The sequence below is a fragment of the Pan troglodytes genome, chromosome 20 (assembly GCF_028858775.2).
Source record: "Pan troglodytes isolate AG18354 chromosome 20, NHGRI_mPanTro3-v2.0_pri, whole genome shotgun sequence".
Lineage (NCBI taxonomy): Eukaryota > Metazoa > Chordata > Mammalia > Primates > Hominidae > Pan > Pan troglodytes.
The window spans coordinates 18,465,437-18,486,844 of NC_072418.2; the positions used below are offsets into that span (position 1 = coordinate 18,465,437).

The 21,408-nt window shown below is 46.8% G+C and overlaps 1 protein-coding gene across 6 annotated transcripts; it reads right to left on the reverse strand.

Moving 5' to 3' along the window:
* Positions 1-2,843: 2,843 nt before the first annotated feature.
* Positions 2,844-20,216, reverse strand: LOC129138037 (putative zinc finger protein 861). 6 transcript variants are annotated; one of them, XR_010153554.1, is made up of 3 exons: positions 18,795-18,967; positions 6,405-6,465; positions 2,844-5,440 (listed from the first exon to the last, which is right to left on the reverse strand). XR_010153554.1 is itself a non-coding variant. In XM_063800585.1 (3 exons), the coding sequence occupies exons 1-3, from the start codon at positions 19,805-19,807 to the stop codon at positions 5,116-5,118; spliced, it is 504 nt and encodes a 167-aa protein (XP_063656655.1). In that variant the 5' UTR covers positions 19,808-20,216; the 3' UTR covers positions 2,868-5,115. The 6 variants fall into 6 exon arrangements, 2 of the variants coding, with proteins under 2 accessions (XP_063656655.1, XP_063656656.1); XM_063800585.1 differs by lacking the exon at positions 18,795-18,967 and adding an exon at positions 19,690-20,216 and having other exon boundaries at positions 2,868-5,440; XR_010153553.1 differs by having other exon boundaries at positions 3,653-5,440; positions 18,686-18,965.
* Between the last annotated feature and the right edge of the window lie 1,192 nt (positions 20,217-21,408).

The following is a 21,408-nucleotide window of genomic DNA, read 5'->3' on the forward strand; positions in this document are numbered from 1 at the left end:
CAGTGGTTTGTAGTTCTCCTTGAAGAGGTCCTTCTATCTGATCTTTGACAACATGACAAAAACAAGAAATGGGGAAAGGATTCCCTATTTAATAAATGGTGCTGGGAAAACTGGCTAGCCATATGTAGAAAGCTGAAACTGGATCCCTTCCTTACACCTTACACAAAAATTAATTCAAGATGGACTAAAGACTTAAATGTTAGACCTAAAACCATAAAAACCCTAGAAGAAAACCTAGGCAATACCATTCAGTACATAGGCATGGGCAAGGACTTCATGTCTAAAACACCAAAAGCAATGGCAACAAAAGCCAAAATCGACAAATGGGATATAATTAAACTAAAGCGCTTCTGCACAGCAAAAGAAACTACCATCAGAGTGAACAGTCAACCTACAGAATGGGAGAAAATTTTTGCAATCTACTCATCTGACAAAGGGCTAATATCCAGAATCTACATCTGACTAGTTTTTGTATTTTGAGTAGAGATGGGGTTTCGCCATGTTGGCCAGGCTGGTCTTGAACTCCTGACCTCAAGTGATCCACCTGCCTCAGCCTCCCAGAGTGCTGGGATTATAGGCACGAGCCACCGTGCCCGGCCCCCAACTCACTAATTCTCTCTTCAATTGTGTCTGACATGCATTAAACTTCTCCTGGGATATTAATATTGTAGCTTTGGTTCTAAAAATTATATATCATTTTTTTTCAAATCAACCCTGCCGCTCTTTACAATGCTTTATCCTTGAAGATATTTCCAAAATTACATTTCGTTATTTAAACTTCGTAAGCAATATTGTTTCATAGTCCTTGCCTGGTAATTCCAGTATCTGAAGTCTTTGTTGGACTGTTTCTGGAGCTATGGGGAACTGGGAGATTCTGAAGGTGTTGATACCTGGGTCATGGTGCACCCTGTCAAGTTTATGGGGAGGAAGAGGCAGAGCTAGAGCTCTCGGCCCCTCCACTCCATCTGGGCTTCCTGCAGGAACCTACCGTGTGACCTTGGCCTTGTTCCCTGCCCTCTGTGGGCTTTGTGTTCCCAGAGGCAACCATAGAGGATGCTTCTTCTGAGAATCACACCTCTGTGTCTCTCCAGATCCCTTTCCTGATATCCGTGGAGAAGAGACACCATCCTGGGAAACATCACCCAGAATCCAGTCCCATTTTTCCAAAATGCTTGGAATTGGGGCAGCCCAGCCCAGCCTCGCTGGCCGCAGGGGGTGGTGGTGGTGGTGGTGTCAGGGTTTGATGGTGAGATCTTTAGGGAGGAGGTGATGTAAAAACTGAAACCTCAAATGAGAACAGGACTGAGATAGGTGAGAGTGAGTAGTGGTGGAAGGGGTCCCAGGCAGGAGGAAGGGAGGAAAGATGGAAGAAGGGAAGAAGAGAGGAAGGAAGGAAGAGAAGGAAGAAAGGAGGGAGGGAAGCAGCAAAGGAAGGAGGGAGGCAGGAATGGAGAGGGCAATCCCAAGGTCCCCCGCCTCCCTCCTTGGACTTCGATTACCCTGCATCCTGCATCCCAGGCAGGCTCCTCAAGACACCTCTGGGAACCTGCCACTGGGGAAGACGCCTGCAGAGATGAAGCTCTCACCCTGGGTGCACTGTGCCCAGGGCCATTTACATTACATTTACAGGTCTTACAGGCCTGGCTGCAAGGCATCCCTAAAGGTCTCTGATGAAGGTAAGTGGAGTCGTCTATTTCCAAACCTGCTTTCCAGGATGAAGTGGCAAGAGTACTGGGAGGTGGAAGGGAGAAGGCAAGAGAAGCAGGGAAAATTGGAACAGAGGGAGGCACAGGTTTGGGAAAAGAAACCAGAGGGAGCATGGGATGATATGGAGTAGGGGTTCTATAGCCTCAGCCACCTGACTCCAGGCTGGGTCAGCCTGTCCTCACTCCAAGTCCCCCATAGAGTCCACCTACTGCCTAGAGCAGCCCCCTTTCCACAGCAGTCGTGGCCACCAGGGTCCATGCTGGGGTGGGGAGTGGTCTCTGTACTAAGTTGTGGAGGAGGGTGGTTCTGAGCCAAGAGGGCGACATTGAGTGTGTCACCATGCTTGTGGGTGTACTTAGGCATCACCCATGTGTACTCCTGCCTTCACTGTGTGTGTGCAGTTGTGTGCGCTTGTATGAGATTATTGTAGCTGCCATTTCAAAGTGCCGCAAACCTTGTGGCTTAAAACAAGATAAATGCATTCTTGCAGGGTTCTGGAGGCTAGACGTCTTAAGGCAAGACGTCTACAAAGCTACTCTCCCTCTGAAGATTCTAAGGGAGAAGATGCCTTGCCTCTTCCGGCTTCCGGGTGCTGCAGGCATTGATTGATTTGTAGCTGCATCGCTCCAATCTCTGCCTCTCTCTTCACGCGACCTTTTCCTCTGTGTGTCCTCCCCTCGTCTTTGAGGGGCACCAGTTGTTGGATTTAGTAAACAACCTAATTCAGAATAATCTCATTTTTATTTTTATTATTATTATTTTTTGGACAGGGTCTCGCTCTGTCACCCAGGCTGGAGTGCAGTGGCACGATCACAGCTCACTGCAGCCTCGACCTCCCAGGCTCAACTGATCCTCCCACTTGGCCTCCCAAGCAGCTGTTAGCGCAGGCACACAGCACCATGCCCAGCTAATTTTTGTAGAGATGGGGTTTTGCCATGTTGCTCAGGCTGGTCTCGAACTCCTGGATTCAAGCGATCCCCCACCCCACCCACCTTGGTCTCCCACAGTGCTGGGATTACAGGTGTGAGCCACCACACCCAGCCGATCTCATTTTTGGATCCTTACCTTAATGACATCTGCAAAAGACTCTATTGCCACCTAAGGTCACATTATTTTATTTTATTTTACTTTAGTTTAGTTTCAGGGTACATGAGCAGGATGTGCAGGTTTGTCACACAGGCAAATGTGTGCCATGGTGCTTTGCTGCACCTATCAACCTATCACCTAGGTATTATGCCCGGCATGCATTAGCTATTTTTCTGAGGTTCTCCCCACCCCTGCCCTACCCCAACAGGCCCCAGTGTATGTTGTTCCCCTCCCTGTCTCCAAAGGTCACATTCTGAGGTTCTGAGTGAACATGAATTTTGGAGGGACACGATTCAGCACACACAGTGCCCTCGCACATGGAATGGCTGTGTGTCTCCAGTTTATTCCAGCCCCAGATGAGCACCAGGCATTTGGCAAGGGCTCCGTAGGTGTGTGCAGAATGAGTGGTGGTGTCTCTGGTTCTGGCTGGGGGTGTCACCGCCAGTGCGCATTTCAGAGCCAGTGCGACTGTGTGGCATTGCTCAGATCTGTCTGCCTTTGCATCTGTGTGTTCAGTTGTATGATAAAGTGCATAAGCAGAAAGAGCTGGATGAGTTGAATTGTGTCTCCTTTGAGGAGAGAGGGCACTGGAGCAGGGTCTGGGAGCCTGCGTGTGTGCCAGCCTGGGATTCTGCATTTGCACCAGCCTGGGATTCTGCATTTGCGCCAGCCTGGGATTCTGTGTGTGCACCAGCCTAGGGTTCTGCGTGTGCACCAGTCTGGGGTTCTGCCTGGGAGCCCTCAGCTGGGAGAGGGACCCTGACCTTTCTCCTTCCCTAGGTCTAGACTTGTGGGACAGAATGTGCCAGAGAGCTGAGAGAGCCCTTTCTGTATTTCTCTTTTCTTTTTTTTTTTTTTTGAGACAGGGTCTCACTTTGTCACCCAGGCTGGAATGTAGTGGCATGAATATGGCTCACTGCAGCCTCGAATTCCTGTACTCAAGCAATCCTCTCACCTCAGCCTCCTGAGTAGCTGGAACTACAGATGCACATCACCACGCCTGGCTAATTTAGAAACAATTTTTTTGGTAACGATGGGATCTCACTATGTTGGTGAATCTCATAGTGGTGGACAGGAGGCGGAGCTCAAGTGGTAATGCTCACCCCACCCCACCCCTTCCGCCACTCTCCTGCTGTGTGGCCCAGATCTAACAGCCACAGACCGGTACCAGCTGGGCGTCTTGGGGAACCCCTGTCTTATGGGACACAACAAAACCAGTGCTGAAGAAGAAATATAACCTTGGCGTCTTCTTCAGTTGTGAGACTATTGTGACCGTGTCTGTGGGTGGCTGAGCTCTTATGTAGCTGCAGGGATTGGAGTAACTGAGGTCACTTACACTCATGACCTGGGTTCTGCCACTGCTTCCTCCACCATCTCACATCACAGCCGCTTGGGATCTCTGTTGACTCTTCGAAAGCATGGGTGGATGTGGATTCACAAAGACATTTTCCAGCCAGAAGGCTCAGAGAGGGGACTTAAACTGGAAAACTTAGGCCTAGAAATGGCCACAAGACTGGCACTGAAACAGTATGCCAGTGCTCAAGGATTAGGATGCCCCCAAGGAGGTATCACTTGGGGAAAACTGTTGATGATTATCTCTATGGAATTACAGAAATGCCAAATATATAACCCAAGAAACTTGGTGTGCATTCAATGACAGAGCATGGGAGGGAGACCTCTTACTTCTATCCAGATGTTTGTGATGTATGGGTATCTTTGGCCACCGGGTGCTCCTACCATCAAAAAGAGCTTCAAGACAGGCTTGTTGGGGCCCTGAGTCCTTTTACCCTAGTCTTTCAGCTCTTGCTAAGAAGAATCCCAGCTAAGTGTGGTGGCTCACATCTGTAAACCCAGCACTTTGGGAGGCCAAGGCAGGCGGATCACTTGAGGCCAGGAGTTCGAGACCAGCCTGGCCAACATGGTGAAACACCGTCTCTACCATAAATACAAAAAATAGCCGGCCATGGTGACACGTGCTTGTAATCCCAGCTATTTGGGAGGCTGAGGAAGGAGAATCACTTGAACCTGGGAGGCAGAGGCTGCAGTGAGCTGAGATCGTGCCACTGCACTCCAGCCTGGATGACAAGAGTGAGACCTTGCCACACACACCCATGCACACACACGAAACTGAAATGATTGTAGGCACTCCCACAGTGCCTACACACATTGGGTTTCTCTCCAGAATGAGATCATCCATGTATTCGAAATGAACTGGGAGAGTCAAAGGTTTTCCTACCCACCTTGCATTTGTAAGGTCCATCTCCACTATGCATTTTCACGTCTTTGAAGGTTTGGGGGGGAAGTGAATGTTTTCTGAAATTCCTAACATTCATAGAGGTTTTCTCCACTGTGAGGCCTTTCGTGTATGTGAAAGGAGTGGTGAAAACGAAAGGCATTCCCACATGGCTTACATGTACATGCCTTCTGTCTACATTCCTGATATTCACAGGGTTTGCGTCCGAGGCAATCTCTGATGTACCTTTCAGTGGATGGATAGCCCACACCTACCTCTCCACACACATGGCTTTCAGGTGGCTTTACTCCAGGAGGCGTTTTCTTATTCAGATTATGACCTGGAATCTGGCTGAAGGCTTCTCCACATTGACTACCTTCTTTATTTTCACAGGGTCTCTCTACCATATGATTTCTGTACAAAATAAGTACATTATTAAGTATTTTTATAAATAATTTATTTGTTATTGATGGGTATTGGATTTATGTGGAGTTTTTTGGAGACAGGGTCTCACTCACTCTGTTGCCAGGCTGGAGTGCAGTGGTGCGATCTCGGCTCACTGCAACCTCCGCCTCCCAGGTTCAAGCGATTCTCCTGCCTCAGCCTCCTAAGTAGCTGGGATTACAGGCACCCGCCACCACACCTGGCTAATTTTTGTATTTTTAGTAGATTCGGGGTTTCACCATGTTGGCCAGGCTGGTCTCAAACTCCTGACCTCAAGTGATCCACCTGCCTCAACCTCCTGGATTTATGTTTTTAACATCATCAGTGGAAGCGTAGGTAGGATTTCTAACCTGTTTCCACTGTTTGGCCATGAATGGATTGAATGGTCTGCAAGAGCGCCCAACTACAGCTGCTATGAAAATAGAAATATTAACATGGGGTTTCTTCTTCCTTTTTTTTTTTAAGACAGGGTCTAGCTCTGTCACCCAGGCTGGAGTGCAATGGCACAATCTTGGCTCACTGCAACCTCTACCTCCCAGGCTCAAGCAATCCTCCCACCTCAGCCTCCCAAGTAAGGGGTACTATAGGTGTGTGCTGGCACACCTAGCTAATTTTTTTTTTTTTTTTTTTGGTAGAGAATAGATCTCCTTATGTTGCCCAGGCTGGTCTCAAGCTCCTGACCTCAAGCAATCCACCCTTCTTGGCCTCCCAAAGTGCTGGGATTATAGGTGTGAGCCACTGCACCTAGCCTATATGTGGTTTCATAATAGTGTTTCCATGTAAACTTTTTTTGCAAACATATATATGTCTCATTTAAGTATACATTTATAGAGAAAGTTTTCTAAGAATAAACAGATTGAAACTGGGCTTGTTTTTAGAATTTCCTGACAGTCTACGATTCTCTTGACGGACACTGCTTTCTCTTGAAAATTACCTTAAATTTCTCCCAGGATTTGGGTACAGATCTTCAATGTTCTCATCTTCCCATTTCTTTCCTAAAATGCAGATAGAGAAAAATCATTATGAATTATTATAAAATTATTTTAAAATTATTGAATTCTAGGTTCATGGTACACCATGACCATGGTACACTGGACTGCAATGGCACAATCTTGGCTCACTGCCACTTCTACCTCCCAGGCTCAAGCAATCCTCCCACCTCAGCCTCCCAAGTTAGGGGGAGCTACAAGTGTGTGCCAGCACACCAGCTAATTTTTTTGCCTATTTATTTATCAAAGTATTTCCTTTCTACATTCCAAATCATTGAGCAGCTCAATTGATGAGTAAGAAAGACTTGTTCTCTAAATGACTAAGAAAAGAAATGTTGTCACCCTTAACTACAGAGGCCAGCATCCTGATGGTTTCCCGCATCACATCTCTGTAGAATTTCGTCTGGGAAGGACCCAGCAAAGCCCACTCCTCTAGGGTGAAGTTGAAAGCCACATCCTCAAAGGCCAGAGTCCTGAAGCATCCACATGTGTAGAAAAGGATGGTGAGACTGACGGCCCTGGGTATCTGTACTTACCACATAATAAGTTCACATGATTCCATGTTCTCCAAACATTTCTTCTATGACTTGGTTATCACACCTCTTACTCTGTGTATACTTACTTCCTCTCACATAGCAATTCCGATGCTAGAATTATTTGGTAAAGCAACCATGAAACAGGAATACAGCTCTCCTTGGTGGGTCCAGGGAGTAGGATGTACTGCCTGGGTCACCCTAATTTCTCTTCACACAGTGGGTCTATAGCACCTGTCATAAAAGTCCTCCTACCACCTAGTGTGCAGAAGAGACTTAACATTAGGAGTCCTGAAACTCCGTATCCTTAGAAATGTTTGTTCACAAAGTTTGATCTTTGATAACATATGGGATATGAAATTTGGATGGGATACCATGAACCCAACTGATAAAAGAGTCATATAATTTCCTAAAACTGAAACCAATAAGCAAAAACCTGTTTGGAAGCAGTAAAATTTAGGAAAACCTAAATTTGTATTGACGAATTGCTGGAGATAGTGTGGACAAATTTGAGAGTTAAAAATGCCAGGAGGCCCAGACCTAAGGGGTCCCCACTAATTAGTGACATGCACCTCCAGAAATCCTACCAGTTCTTCCAGTGAAGATGAGAGAAAAACTGCTTCCTGCTTTTGGCAGAAGATGTGAAAGATTAGCCATTTTGAAATATGCCCAGAGAATGCTATTCTTGACATCTCCTGCCTTCAAAAGAAACTATTTCCCAAAGCCTACCAACTGGGATGCTGGCAGAGCTGACCTCCTGAAGCAAGAGAAATACCCAATTCCACCCACTTCAATCTCCCTGCCACAACTAGGGAAGGGTGAGAATGAGAAGTACTTAAGAAAGCTACAACCCAGAAACACAGGATTCCAAAAAATGAGGCCAAAGCATAGGTCAATGGAATGCTTCCCCACACCCCACACCTTACTGCCACTTCAAGAGGGCTTCTGTATTACAACAGCAGAAAACAAGTGAGACAGCTGCATGCCTTATGCCACATTTACGAAGTCACTATGGGCACACATATAAGCTGAATAACATTGATGAAGTTGGCATATTTCTAGAAACACACAACATGTGACTAAGTCATAAAGAAAGAAAAAATTGGGCCAGGCGCGGTGGCTCATGCCTGTAATCCCAGCACTTCGGGAGGCTGAGGCAGGCGGATCACGAGGTCAGGACATTGAGACTATCCTGGCTAACACGGTGAAACCCCGTCTCTACTAAAAATACAAAAAAATTAGCTGGGCGTGGTGTCGGGTGCCTGTAGTCCCAGCTACTCGGGAGGCTGAGGCAGGAGAATGGCGTGAACCCTGGAGGCGGAGCTTGCAGTGAGCCAAGATCGCACCACTGCACTCCAGCCTGGGAGACAGAGCGAGACTCCGTCTCAAAAAAAAGAAAGAAAAAATTGGAGCAGATCTACAACTAATAAGGAGATTGATGCAGTAATCAAAACCCCTCAACTCACAAAAGCCCAGCACCATATAGTTTCAGCGATGAAACAGACCAAACACTTCAGGAAGATTAACAGCAATCCTCCTCAAACTCTTCCAAAAACTTTAGGAGGTAGGAACATATTCTAGTTTATTCCTTGAGGCCCCGAAATTGTGCTGACCATAAAGACAATGATACAATATTTGATTTGCAAATATCCCTTATGATTATTGATGCAACAATCCTCAAATAAATACTCCAAGGTACAGGAATCAAAACAGTGTGGTACTGGCCTAAAGACAGAGATATACATCACTGGAATAGATACAGGGGCCAAGAAAGATACCCATATATATATGGTGAAGTGATTTTTGACAAGAATGCTTAGATAATGCAATGGAAAAAGGCTGCTCTGTTTTAAAAAATGGTGCTGGGAAAACTGGATAGCCACATGTGAAAAAATAAAGTTGGACCCATAGTTTATATAACATAGAAAAATGAAATAAAAATGGATTAAAGACTTAAAGGGACCAGCTCAAACCAAACAACTCTTAGAAGAAAGTGTTAAACAAAACTTATGAGAGGCCACTGTTTTGGACTGAGCTCCTGCACTAGGCCCCAGCAGACCAGAACAAACCAAAATGGAGTCACTCAGGCTAAGTACCACATAATCAAACTGAACCTTTAAGGAAGGAGGCAAATCCTCAAATGCACCAGTTTTTCCTGAGAGCAGGAGAGTCACAGCAACCAATAAAAAAAACAAAAATAAAACCCAGCCAACCTGAGCTGGCATGATATATAATAAGGACGCTTACAATAAAAGTAACCTAATGATTTTTTAAATTGTTCTGTTTTGTTGTTCCTCTTACAAGAATCACCTATTCCATTATACAAAGCAGGAGTTCTTATTCTATTTTATAGAATGGGATGCTTCTTCGGTTCAGGAATTGCGAATAAAAGCTAAGTAGATCTTTAAATTTGTTTTAATTTTTTTTAAACCTAAGGCAAATGTTTAACCCACCCTTAGCCAAAATACAAGGCCTTCTTTATTTCCCTCTGAAGAAGAGGCAGACCTTAGGATAAAGCTTTCTTCTGGCCTCTGTCAACTCCCTGCCAACCACCACCACCACCATCACCTTCTCTCTAATCTTGTTTGCTCCTCCCTGTGAAAGAATCATTCCTAACCTTTGAGGTGTTTCTTCTTTTTCTCTCTTTTTTTTTTTTTTTTTTTTTTTTTTTTTTGAGACTGAGTCTTGCTCTATCGCCCAGGCTGGAGGCAGTGACGTGATCTCAGCTCACTCCAACCTCTGCCCCCTCTGGGATTCAAGCAATTCTCCTGCCTCAGCCTCCTGAGTAGCTGGGATTACAGGTTTCTGCCACCACGCCCAGCTAATTTTTGTATTTTTAGTAGAGACAGAGTTTTGCCATGTTACTCAGGCTGGTCTTGAACTCCTGACTTCAAGTGATCTACCCGCCTTGGCCTCCCAAAGAGCCGGGATTACAGGCGTGAGCCACCACGCCCAGCTGAGATGCTTTTTCAAGAGTCGCCTTAACATGAAGTCACTGTGTGAGGGTTTCGGCTCTCGAGTCAAGATTATTCACTTACTTTTAAAAGAAAATACTCAGCGTTTGAAGAAACCAACAAAATCCCTCAAACTCAGTGTTCATATAGATAGGCAGGGAAGACAAATTGTAAGGCGCTTGTATTTTATATAGCTCAACAAGAGAAGCACAAGTATCTATCCCTTTCAAACAACAAAGATGTGTCATTTAATTATTATTTCCATGACAATACACAGTTGAATAAATCATTATATTTGAATGCTTCTTGGTGTTGCCAAGTCCTGACCCACAGGATTTTGTATTAATCTCTGAAGTCCAGGTACCAGGAAAGAGAAGAGTTATTCACCGTCACAAGTTCTCACTCTGGAAAGGAGAAGAATGGATGTTTTAATGAATCTTTGTAATTTACCAATTTAACTATGACACTTTATTGTGGAAATGTATTCATTTCGCTGCAGCCATAATGGAAGAGTGATTTTCCTTACTTTGCTGAGATTCTCAGCCCCAGTAGCCTTCTCAAGGCTAAGCCCTGGAATTCCATTTGAAATCACCCAAAAGAAAAGAACAAATATGAGAAATGTATCACACGCCATCTGGGTAAGACAAAATGTAAATTAAAAGCTTTATCGGATGATGGGTGGCTCATGCCTGTAATCCGAGCACTTTGGGAGGCCAGCCGGTGGATCATTTGAGGTCAGAAGTTCGAGACCAGCCTGGCAAACATGGTGAAACACCATCTCTACTAAAAATACAAAAATTAGCCAGGTGTGGTGGCAGGTGCCTGTAATCCCAGCTACTCCGGAGGCTGAGGCAGGAGAATCACTTGAACCTGGGAGGCGGAGGTTGCAGTGAGCCGAGATGGCACCACTGTACTCCAGGCTGGGCAACAGATCAAGACTCTGTCTCAAAAAAAAAAAAAATTAATGGATGAAATATAAGGCTAGACATTTCTTTTCTTTTCTTTTTTCTTTTTTTCTGAAATACACCTCTTTCTTGCCTCCTTGGATATATTCTATCTTGTCTATCAAACTCTACTAATAAAATCCATTTGATATTTAATTTTTTAAAAACTGAGGTTCAGGCCGGGTGCAGTGGCTCACACCTGTAATCCCAGCACTTTGGGAGTTTGAGGCAGGAAGATTGCTTGAGCCCGGGAGTTTGAGGTCAGCCTGGGCAATGTAGCGAGACCCTGACTCTATTATAAGTAAGTAAGTGAAAAAAAAAATTTTCAAGGTGACAAACCCAGGGAGGGGTAGGGCAAACTGGAATACCGGCAAGTCTGACTCAAGTGTCAGATCAGGTCATCCTATATAACCTCAGACATGCCCCAAACCCTATGCTGCTCACATATATACTCAGTGACCACCCTCCCAGAAGACACTGCATTGTGTGCGTTTCAGCTTTTTGCATCACCTCAGTGAAGGTGGTTTTCCTGTCCTTAGCCATAGTTTTCTCCCTTCACTAGGCTAAGAGGATTCAAAGGACAGGGATCATTCCAGTCTTTTCCCTTCAATAGCAGCATCTGAGTGGCTGACCAGAGAGGTATTTCCAAGAAGTGAAAACTGGGCTTGGGGTGAGAAAAGCTAAATGTCCTAAAGGGTTTCCTTTTAGATGACGGAGGGAGATACCAGGAGACTCCTCCCTCCCAGGAGGTAGGGGGAGGGGGTGCACCCAGCGGCTCCCCTGAGAGGCCCCACAAGCACATCTCGGGCTGTCCTCTGGGAAGAAATGACCCAGGAGCTGATATTCATGACCCTCCAAGAGACCCGGCAGCTTGTGGGCATCTCAGATGAGCCCCAGGCAGTTCTGAAACCCAGGACCAGGAAAAGATAAGAGGGTGGGCTGAGGTCACATCACCCTGTAACGTTTCCAAAAGGGAACCGTCAGGCCTCTGAGCCGAAGCTCAGCCATTGTAACCCCTGTGACCTGCACATATATGTCCAGGTGGCCTACAGGAGCCAAGAAGTCTGGAGCAGCTGAAAAACAACAAGGAAGTGAAACAGCCAATTCCTGCCTTAACTAATTAACCCACCTTACGACATTCCACCATTATGACGTGTTCCTGCCCTGCCCCAACTGATCAATGGACCCTGTGACATTCTTCTGGACAATGAGTCCCATCATCTCTCCACCATGCACCTTGTGACTCCCTCCTCTGCTGACAACAGATAACCACCTTTAACTGTAACTTTCCACGGCCTACCCCAGCCCTATAAAGCTGCCCCTCTCCTATCTCCCTTCGCTGACTCTCTTTTCAGACTCAGCCCACTTGCACCCAAGTGAATTAACAGCCTTGTTGCTCACACAAAGTCTGTTTAGGTGGTCTTCTATATGGACATGCGTGACACTTGGTGCCAAAACCTGGGACAGGGGGACTCCTTCGTGAGACCGGCCCCCTGTCCTGGCCCTCACTCCGTGAAGAGATCCACCTGCGACCTCGGGTCCTCAGACCAGCCCAAGGAACATCTCACCAATTTCAAATCGGGTAAGTGGTCTCTTCACTCTTTTCTCCAGCCTCTCTCGCTACCCTCCAATCTCCCTCGCTACCCTCCAATCTCCCTGTCCAGTCTTTTTCTTCTCTAGTAGAGACAAAGGAGACACATTTTATCCATGGACCCAAAACTCCGGCGCTGGTCACAGACTCAGGAAGACAGTCTTCCCTTGGTGTCTAATCACTGCAGGGACGCCTGCCTAATTATTCACCCACATTCCACTGGTGTCTGATCACCGTGGGGATGCCTGCCTTGGTCATTCACCCACATTCCCATGGTGGCAAGTCATTTGCGGGGACGCCTGCTTTGGCTGCTCACCCCCACCCTTCTCCGTGTCTCTACTTTTCTCTTTAAACTTACCTCCTTCACTTTGGGCAATCTTCCGCCCTCCATTCCTCCCTCTTCCCCCTTAGCCTGTGTACTTAAAAACTTCTCTTAAACTAACACCTGATATAAAACTCAAACGTCTTATTTTCTTCTGCAATACTGCTTGGCCGCAATATAAACTTGACAATGGTTCCAAATGGCCAGAAAACGGCACTTTTGATTTCTCCATCCTACAAGACCTAGATCATTTTTTGTCAAAAAATGGGCAAATGGTCTGAGGTGCCTTGCGTCCAGGCATTTTTTACACTTCGCTCCCTCCCAAGCCTCTGCTCCCAATGTGACTCATCCCAAATTTTTCTTCTTTCTCTCCTGTCCGTTCCTTCAGTCTCTACCCCAACTTAGAGTCCCCTGAATCCCCCTTTTCTGCAGACCCCTCTGACCTCTCTCCCCCTCCCCAGGCCACTCCTTGGCAGGTTGAATCAAGTCCCAATTTTTCCTCAGCCTCCGCTCCCCCATCTTATAATTCTTCTATCACCTCCCCTCCTCAAACTTGGTCCGGCTTAGTTTCATTCCATGACTAGCTCTCCCCCACCTGCCCAACAATTTCCTCCTAGAGAGGTGGCTGGAGCTGAGGGCATAGTAAAGGTTCATATACCTTTTTCTCTATCAGACCTTTCCCAACCAGTCAGCGTCTGGGCTCTTTATCATCAGACCCCACTAAATATACACAGGAATTCCAATATTTGACTCAGTCCTACACTTTAACCTGCAGTGACCTAAATGTCATCCTGACCTCTACCCTCTCCCCAGATGAGCAGGAAAGAGTTTATACCCTAGCCCAATCTCACGCTAACACCTGCCGGCATCATGAGCCAGACCTCCAAGAAGGCATCAGGGCAGTTCCCTGAGAGGATCCCTGATGGGAATACCAGACAGGCTCCCCAGGTATAGCTAGGCGAGATTACATGGTCTCTTGCCTAGCTGAAGGGCTGAAAAAGGCAGCATACAAAGCTGTTAATTATGACAAGCTTTAAGAAGCCACCCAAGGTAAAGATGAAAATCCAGCCCAGTTCATGGCCTGTTTGGTGGCTACCCTTAGAAACTTTACAGCCCTAGACCTTGAAGGGCCAGAAGGCCATCTTATTCTCAATATGCATTTTATCACTCAGTCAGCTCCTGACATTACAAAAAAAGCTTCAAAAATTAGAATCTGGCCCTCAAACCCCACAACAGGAATTAATCAATCTCGCCTTCAAGGTGTTCAACAATAGAGAAGAGGCAGCCAAGCAGCAACGTATTTCAGAGCTGCAAGTGCTTGCCTCTGCTGTAAGACAAACCCCAGCCATGCCTTCGGCACACAAAAACTTCAGAGCAACCAAACCACAGCCTCTAGGCACTCCTTTAAAACCATCTCATGGACCTTACTTCAAGTGCCGCAAAACTGGCCACTGGGCCAAGGAATGCCTGCAGCCCGGGATTCCTCCTAAGCCTGTCCCACCTGTGCGGGACCCCACTGGAAATCGGACTGTCCAACTAATATCGCAGCCACTTCTAGGGTCCCTGGAGCTCTGGCTCAAAGCTCTCTGGCTGACTCCTTCCCAGATCTCCTTGGCTTAGTGGCTGAAGACTGATGCTGCCCCATCGCCTCAGAAGCCCCCTGGACCATCACAGATGCCGAGCTTCGGGTAACTCTTACGGTGGAGGGTAAGTCCATCCCCTTTTTAATCAATACGGGGGCTACCCACCCCACATTACCTTCTTTTCAAGGGCCTGTTTCCTTTGCCCCCATAACTGCTGTGGGTATTGACGGCCAAGCTTCTAAACCCCTTAAAGCTCCCCAACTCTGGTGCCAACTTGGACAACATTCTTTTATGCACTCCTTTTTAGTTATCCCCACCTGCCCAGTTCCCTTATTAGGCTGAGATATTTTAACCAAATTATCTGCTTCCCTGACTATTGCTGGGCTACAGCCACACCCCATTGCTGTCCTTTTCCCCAATTCAAGGCCTCTTTCGCATCCTCCCCTTGTATCTCCCCACCTTAATCCTCAAGTATAGGATACTTCTACTCTTTCTTTGGCAACTGACCATGCACTCCTTACCATTCCATTAAAACCTAATCACCCTTACCCTGCTCAATACCAGTATCCCAGCCTGCAGCAGGCTTTAAAGGGAACTGAAGCCTGTTATCACTTGCCTGTTACAACGTGGCCTTTTGAAGCCTACAAATTCTCCTTACAACTCCCCTATCCTATCCATCCAGAAACCAGACAAGTCCTAGAGGCTAGTTCAAGACCTTCACCTCATAAATCAGATTGTCCTTCCCATCCATCCTGTTGTGCCAAACCCTATACTCTCCTCTCCTCGATACCCCCTTCCACAACTCATTATTCTGTTATCACCTCAAAGATGCCTTCTTTACCATCCCCTTGCATCCCTCCTCCCAACCTCTTTTCACCTTTACTTGGACTGACCCTGACACCCACCAGTCCCAGCAATTCACCTGGATTGTCCTACCCCAAGGTTTCAGGGACAGCCCACACTACTTTGGTCAGGCCCTCTCTCATGACTTACTTTCTTCCTGCCCATCTGCCTCCCACCTTATTCAATATGTTGAAGACCTTCTTCTTTGCAGCCCTTCTTACCAATCTTCCCAGCAGGACACTATCCTATCCTACTTCTTCAATATCTCTACTCAAAGGGGTACCGAGTATCCCCCTCTAAAGCTCATATTTCCTCCCCTAGTGTTACATATCTCGACATAGTCCTCCATCAACATACACGCACTCTTCCTGCAGACTGTGTTCAGTTAATCTCCCAGACCCCATTCCCCACCACCAAACAACAACTCCTTTCCTTCTTAGGCATTGTTGGATACTTCTGACTCTGGGTACCAGGTTTTGCCATTCTAACCAAACTGCTTTACAAACTCACTAAAGGTAATTTAGCTGATCCCATAGACCGTAAGTCCTTTCCCCATGCTTCCTTTCATTCTCTCAAAAAGGCCCTAGAAACAGCTCCCACACTAGCACTCCCTGACTTGTCCCAACCTTTTTCCTTACACACAGCTGAAACACAAGGCTGTGCTGCTGGAGTTCTCACACAGGAGCCAGGCCCACGACCTATAGCCTTTCTATCCAAACAACTTGACCTCACAATTCTAGGCTGGCCCTCATGTCTACATGTGGTGGCAGCCGCCGCTTTAACACTTCCAGAGTCCCTCAAAATCACAGGCTATGCTCCACTTACCCTCTACAGTTCTCACAACCTTCAAGCATTAATATCCTCCTCACTCCTTTCACACTTATTGTCTGCCCCTCGACATCTCCAGCTCTATTCACTCTTTATTGAAACCCCAACAGTAACTACTGCCCACGGGCCCGATTTCAACCCAGCTTCTCACTTAGCACCCAACACAAGCCCTGGCCAACATGACTATATCTCCCTAATACACATAGCATCTTCCCCCTTTCCTCATATTTCTATTTTTCCAATCCCAAATCCAGACCACACTTGGTTTATTCATGGCAGTTCCTCTAAACCCAGTCAAATCTCGCCAGCTAAAGCTGGTTATGCTGTCGTGTCCCATACCTCTATTATTGAGGCTGCTGCACTTCCTCCCTCCACTACTTCCCAACAAGCCAAACTGATTGCTTTAACTTGTGCACTCTCTGTCGCCAAAGGAATGCACATTAAAATTTATATTGACTCCTAATACGCTTTCCACATCCTCCACAACCATGCTACCCTTTGGACTGAAAGAGGTTTTCTCACCACACAAGGCTCTTCCATTATCAATACCTCTCTAATAAAGGCCCTCCTTAATGCTGCTCTCTTGCTGGCCAAAGCTGGGGTCATTCATTGTAAAGGACACCAGAAACCAACTGATCTTATTGCTAAAGGAAATGCCTACGCCAACAGGACAGCAAAAGAAACAGCAAATGCCTCCACGCCTGCAAATATTCTAGCCCTCACCCCAAAAGGCCAGTACTTTTCTTTCTTCTCTATCACCCCCACCTACTCCTCTTCTAAAAAAACCTGCTCTACCAGTCTTTTCCAACTCAGGGCAAGTGGTTCTTAGATCATGGAAAATTCGTTCTTCCTGCCTCACAAGCCCAGCCTACTCTCTCTTCCCTTCATGACCATTTCCATATAGGATATAAGCCTCTGGCTGGCCTCCTACAGCCCCTCATTTCCTTCCCATCATGGCAATCCATCCTTAAAACCATCACCTCTCAATACTCTGTCTGCCATGCCACGAACCCCCAAGGTTTTCTCTGGCCTCCTCCTTTTCCTACGCATCAGGCTCATGGATTTCCTCTGACACAAGATTGGCAAATTGACTTTATTCATATGCTGCGTGTCTGTAAATTTAAGTACCTCCTGGTTTGGGCCAATACCTTCACCGGATGGGTTGAGGCCTTTCCCACTAGCTCTGAAAAGGCTACTACAGTCATTTCTTCCCTTCTGACAGATATAATCCCCCAGTTTGGCCTCCCTACTTCCACAGTTTCTCAGGCTCTTGGTATTCAGTGGAAACTTCATACCCCCTACCGTCCTCAATCTTCAGGAAAGGTAGAACGGATGAATGGTCTTTTAAAAACACACCACATCAAGCTCAGCCTCCAACTTAAAAAGGACTAGACAGTACTTTTCCCACTTGCCCTCCTCAGAATTAGGGTCTGTCCTTGAGAAGCCACAGGGTACAACCCATTTGAATTTTATATGGATGCACCTTCTTACTCAGCCACAATCTTGTTCCAGACACCAGCCCCCTGGGCAACTATCTTCCAGTCCTCTAGCAGGCTAGACAGGAAATTTGCCAAGCTGCTAATCTTCTCTTGCCTACTCCAGATTCCCAGCCATATGAAGACACCCTAGCTGGACGATCAGTCCTTGTCAAAAGTCTGACCCCTCAAACTCTACAGCCTCAATGGACCAGACCCTACCCAGTCATTTATAGCACACCAACTGCCGTCCATCTGCAGGACCCTCTCCATTGGGTTCACCATTCCAGAATAAAGCCATGCCCATCAGCCAGCCAGCTTGATCTCTCCTCTTCCTCCTGGAAGCCACAAGATTAGGCCGAGAGCCGATCAGACAAACAACCTACAACCCTTAAGCTCCTGGCAGCGCCCAGTCAAGGCCATGCTTCCATGCAACACTCCTTCCAAACGGCCATCCCAGCATGCTTCCAAGCAGGCTTCATCCGTTCCTCTGGACCCTCATCTCTTAAGACCTGCCGCCTATAAAAAGGATTATATCTTGAGACCCTATCCTCTAAAATTTTTTCCACACCCAAAACAAAAAAATCTCTGGGTCAAAAGTCTAAAACGCTTAGGCTGGCAACCATCAGATCCTTGCCCATGGTGTTCTCAAGCCTACTCTTATGAAATGGACAACAGTACATGCATACAGGGCCAGTTCCACATATTTGGCAACCAGACCAGCATCCAGGACAACACAAAGTATGTCGTTTGTTGTTAGAGGGCTTGGGACATTTCACTCTTTGCCAGCCTCAGCTTAATCCAGGAGACAAAGATTATTTTCCTTATTATCTCTCCTGCATAGGATCTGCAATCAGAACTATTGAACTTCTCCATTCAGACCGCCACTCACACCTATGGGAAAAGGGTAATATATCATCGGCTTAGCAACAGGGAATACTATTCGTATGACGGAAAATGGGGACAAAAGGCTTTGGTACATAAAACATTATTCCTTCCTTGGCCTAAAAACTCATCGCCACCTACATTAAAGCTAATATGCCTGATTACTGTTTTTAGAGAACTTATTTTATTAGGGCAGTTCCAAGCTCAAAAATACGCTAACTGGCACCTTGTTAGCTACATAAAAATGCACCCTAGACCCGAAACTTACTAGACTCATTATAAAATTTTCTTTAAGGTGTCCACGCAGTCCCTGGTCACACTTGAAGCAGTCCGGAGAAATATCAGCTCTACCCCAGTAATCCCCAGAAGGAACTTACACTTTTTTTTTTATCTTTTCCTACAACTTCATATTTTATAAATAAAAAGACAAAAATGTCAGGCCTGTGAGCCGAAGCTTAGCCATTGTAACCCCTGTGACCTGCACATATCCGTCCAGGTGGCCTGCAGGAGCCAAGAAGTCTGGAGCAGCCAAAAAACCACAAAGAAGTGAAACAGCCAGTTCCCGCCTTAGCTAATTAACCCACCTTACGACATTCCACCATTATGACTTGTCCACCATTATGACTTGTTCCTGCCCTGCCCCAACTGATCAATCAACCCTGTGACATTCTTCTCCTGGACAATGAGTCACATCATCTCTCCACCATGCACCTTGTGACCCCCTCCTCTGCTGAGGATAACCACCTTTAACTGTAACTTTCCACGCCTACCCAAGCCCTATAAAGCTGCCCCTCTCCTATCTCCCTTCGCTGACTCTCTTTTCGGACTCAGCCCACTTGCACCCAAGTGAATTAACAGCCTTGTTGCTCACACAAAGCCTGATTGGGTGTCTTCTATACGGACACGCGTGACAGGAACCTCAACCCAAAGGCAGTCTGATGAGGTGTCTAAGATAAAAGTAGCGGCACAAAGGCTTTTGTAAACAGAGGCGTTTCATGTGGTTTTCCTTTCCTTTCCTTATATGTGAAAAGGTGACAGAAAAGAAATCTTCCTAAAAGAGTCAGCCACTGCTCTGTGGAACGATGATCATTTAAATGCCACGTCGATTTGAAACGTACAACAAAGGGACTAACAGTTGAGAACCATGTGGATTGCAGTGGAGACGCTGGCGTTAGAGAATGCGGGGAGGGAAACGTTCATTACAGGATTTACGGCCAGCCCAAGGGCGAGCGAGGCTGGGGGACCGGGTCGCGGAGACCCGGCTTCGCACACCTTTTGGAAGACTCAGGGAGAAGCGGGGGCCGCCTTCGGGGGGAAAGGCGGGACTGGGGAGCCCACAGGCCATGGCTCCTCCCACAGGATCCCCAGGCCGGAGGCGGGATCCCCCCATGATCCTCCCGTGGCCCCCGCACAATCTGGGGAGATGCGGAGCTGCCCAGAGAGGGCTCTGGGGCGACAGTCACTGCGCAGGGACAGGACAGGACTCCCGGAGTCCCAGCTGCCGGCCCAGCCCCACCCTGCGGCCGAGAGGACCGAGGGCCGAGCCGCTCCAGGGGAACTCGGGTCCCAGACCCCGGAGTCGCAGCGGACAGGCCCGGGTCCCGCCACAGCCAGATCCGGCTGGTTCCACCAGCTCCTCCTCCGGTCTCGGGACGTCCGGCCCCGCACACTCAGCATTTCCGGCTTCCGGGTGTCCCGGCGTCTTCCCCTGGGCCTGCTCACGTCGCAGAGGGGCGGCGACGGGGATTAGCGGGGAGGAGGGCCTGCGCGAGCAGCAAAGACCCCAAACCCCAAAAAACAAAGAAACCGCCAGAAACTGAAGCTTCCACAGCCCGCCACGTCCGCCGGCTACGGCTACGCTCCTGATTGGATAGTTAGTACGGCCCCTAGTGCCCCTGATTGGATACCGCTTCAGGTCCCGCCCCCTGGGGTTAGAATGACAGGAGACCCGAGAAGACACTTGGCTGCGTGGAGCCCAAATGGGCGGTTCCTGGCAACTGGGCTTGTTGTCTTCCTCGTGTCAGGATGTAAAAAGAAAAGTAGAGGTTCTTCTTCAAAGACTTCCTTCTTCATCTAATTAAGAATAAATAGTGTTTGAAATGCTTGGTTTTTGGTGCCATAAAGAAATGGCACTTTAACATTAATTTATTTAGCAAGGCCATTTTTACTCCCTGCCGAAAGGGTACACTCGCCAGCAGTTTTGCCACGAGCGTACACCGAGCAAAGGAGACAGGGTCATTTATAACCTGAGGTGTCCACCCTACTGCTGTGTCCAGTTTCCATTGGCTGGAACGGGACCTCACATTCTGTGTTTGTCCCGATTGGCTAGCAACTTAGAACGTTTTAAAAGAGGCAAAGGTGGAGGAGAACAGAGGAAGAAGGAAGTAACTTGTGGATGCTGAGAAAGGTAAAAACACCTTCAAATAAGGAAGAGGAAGAGGCTATGACTTAATGCTTGCTTGGACCAGTATAAGCATGCCAGGGCAAATATTTAGGCTAAATTGTGGGAGCTAAGAACATAAAGTATATTGATTCCTTTATTATGGCTAGCAGATATTTAAGAATGTTAGCACAGGTCTTTGAATAAATTTTGCTTTTAAGAGAAGTTACTATTTATTCCTAATCGAATGGGAAGGAAAGCTTTTGAAGAGGAACCTCTACTTTACTTTTTACAAACAATAACTTGTTTTAGAAGCAAAATTTATTTAAAGACTTGTACTAATATTCTTAAATATTTGCTAGCTGTAATAAAGAAATCGATGTACTTTATGTTCCTAGCTTTTACATTTTAGCTTAAATATTTGCTTTGGCATGCGTATACCAGTCTAACCAAGTATTAGGTCGTAGCTTGTTCTTTATTTGAAGGTGTTTTTACTTTTCTTAGCGTTCTACAAGTTACTTCTTTCTTTTGTTTTCTTCTGCTTTTGCCTTTTTAAAAAAAGTTCTAAGTTGCTAGCTGATCGGGATAAATACAGAGTGTGAGGTCTTGTT

Excerpts from the sequence above, each read along its gene's own strand:
- LOC129138037 (XM_063800585.1), bottom strand. The coding sequence starts at position 19,807 with ATGGGGGGATCCCGCCTCCGGCCTGGGGATCCTGTGGGAGGAGCCATG. Across the intron at positions 6,466-19,689 it reads CTCCCTGAGTCTTCCAAAAG|GAAAGAAATGGGAAGATGAG; the intron begins GTGTGCGAAGCC and ends TCTGCATTTTAG. Across the intron at positions 5,441-6,404 it reads AATCCTGGGAGAAATTTAAG|AAATCATATGGTAGAGAGAC; the intron begins GTAATTTTCAAG and ends TATTTTGTACAG.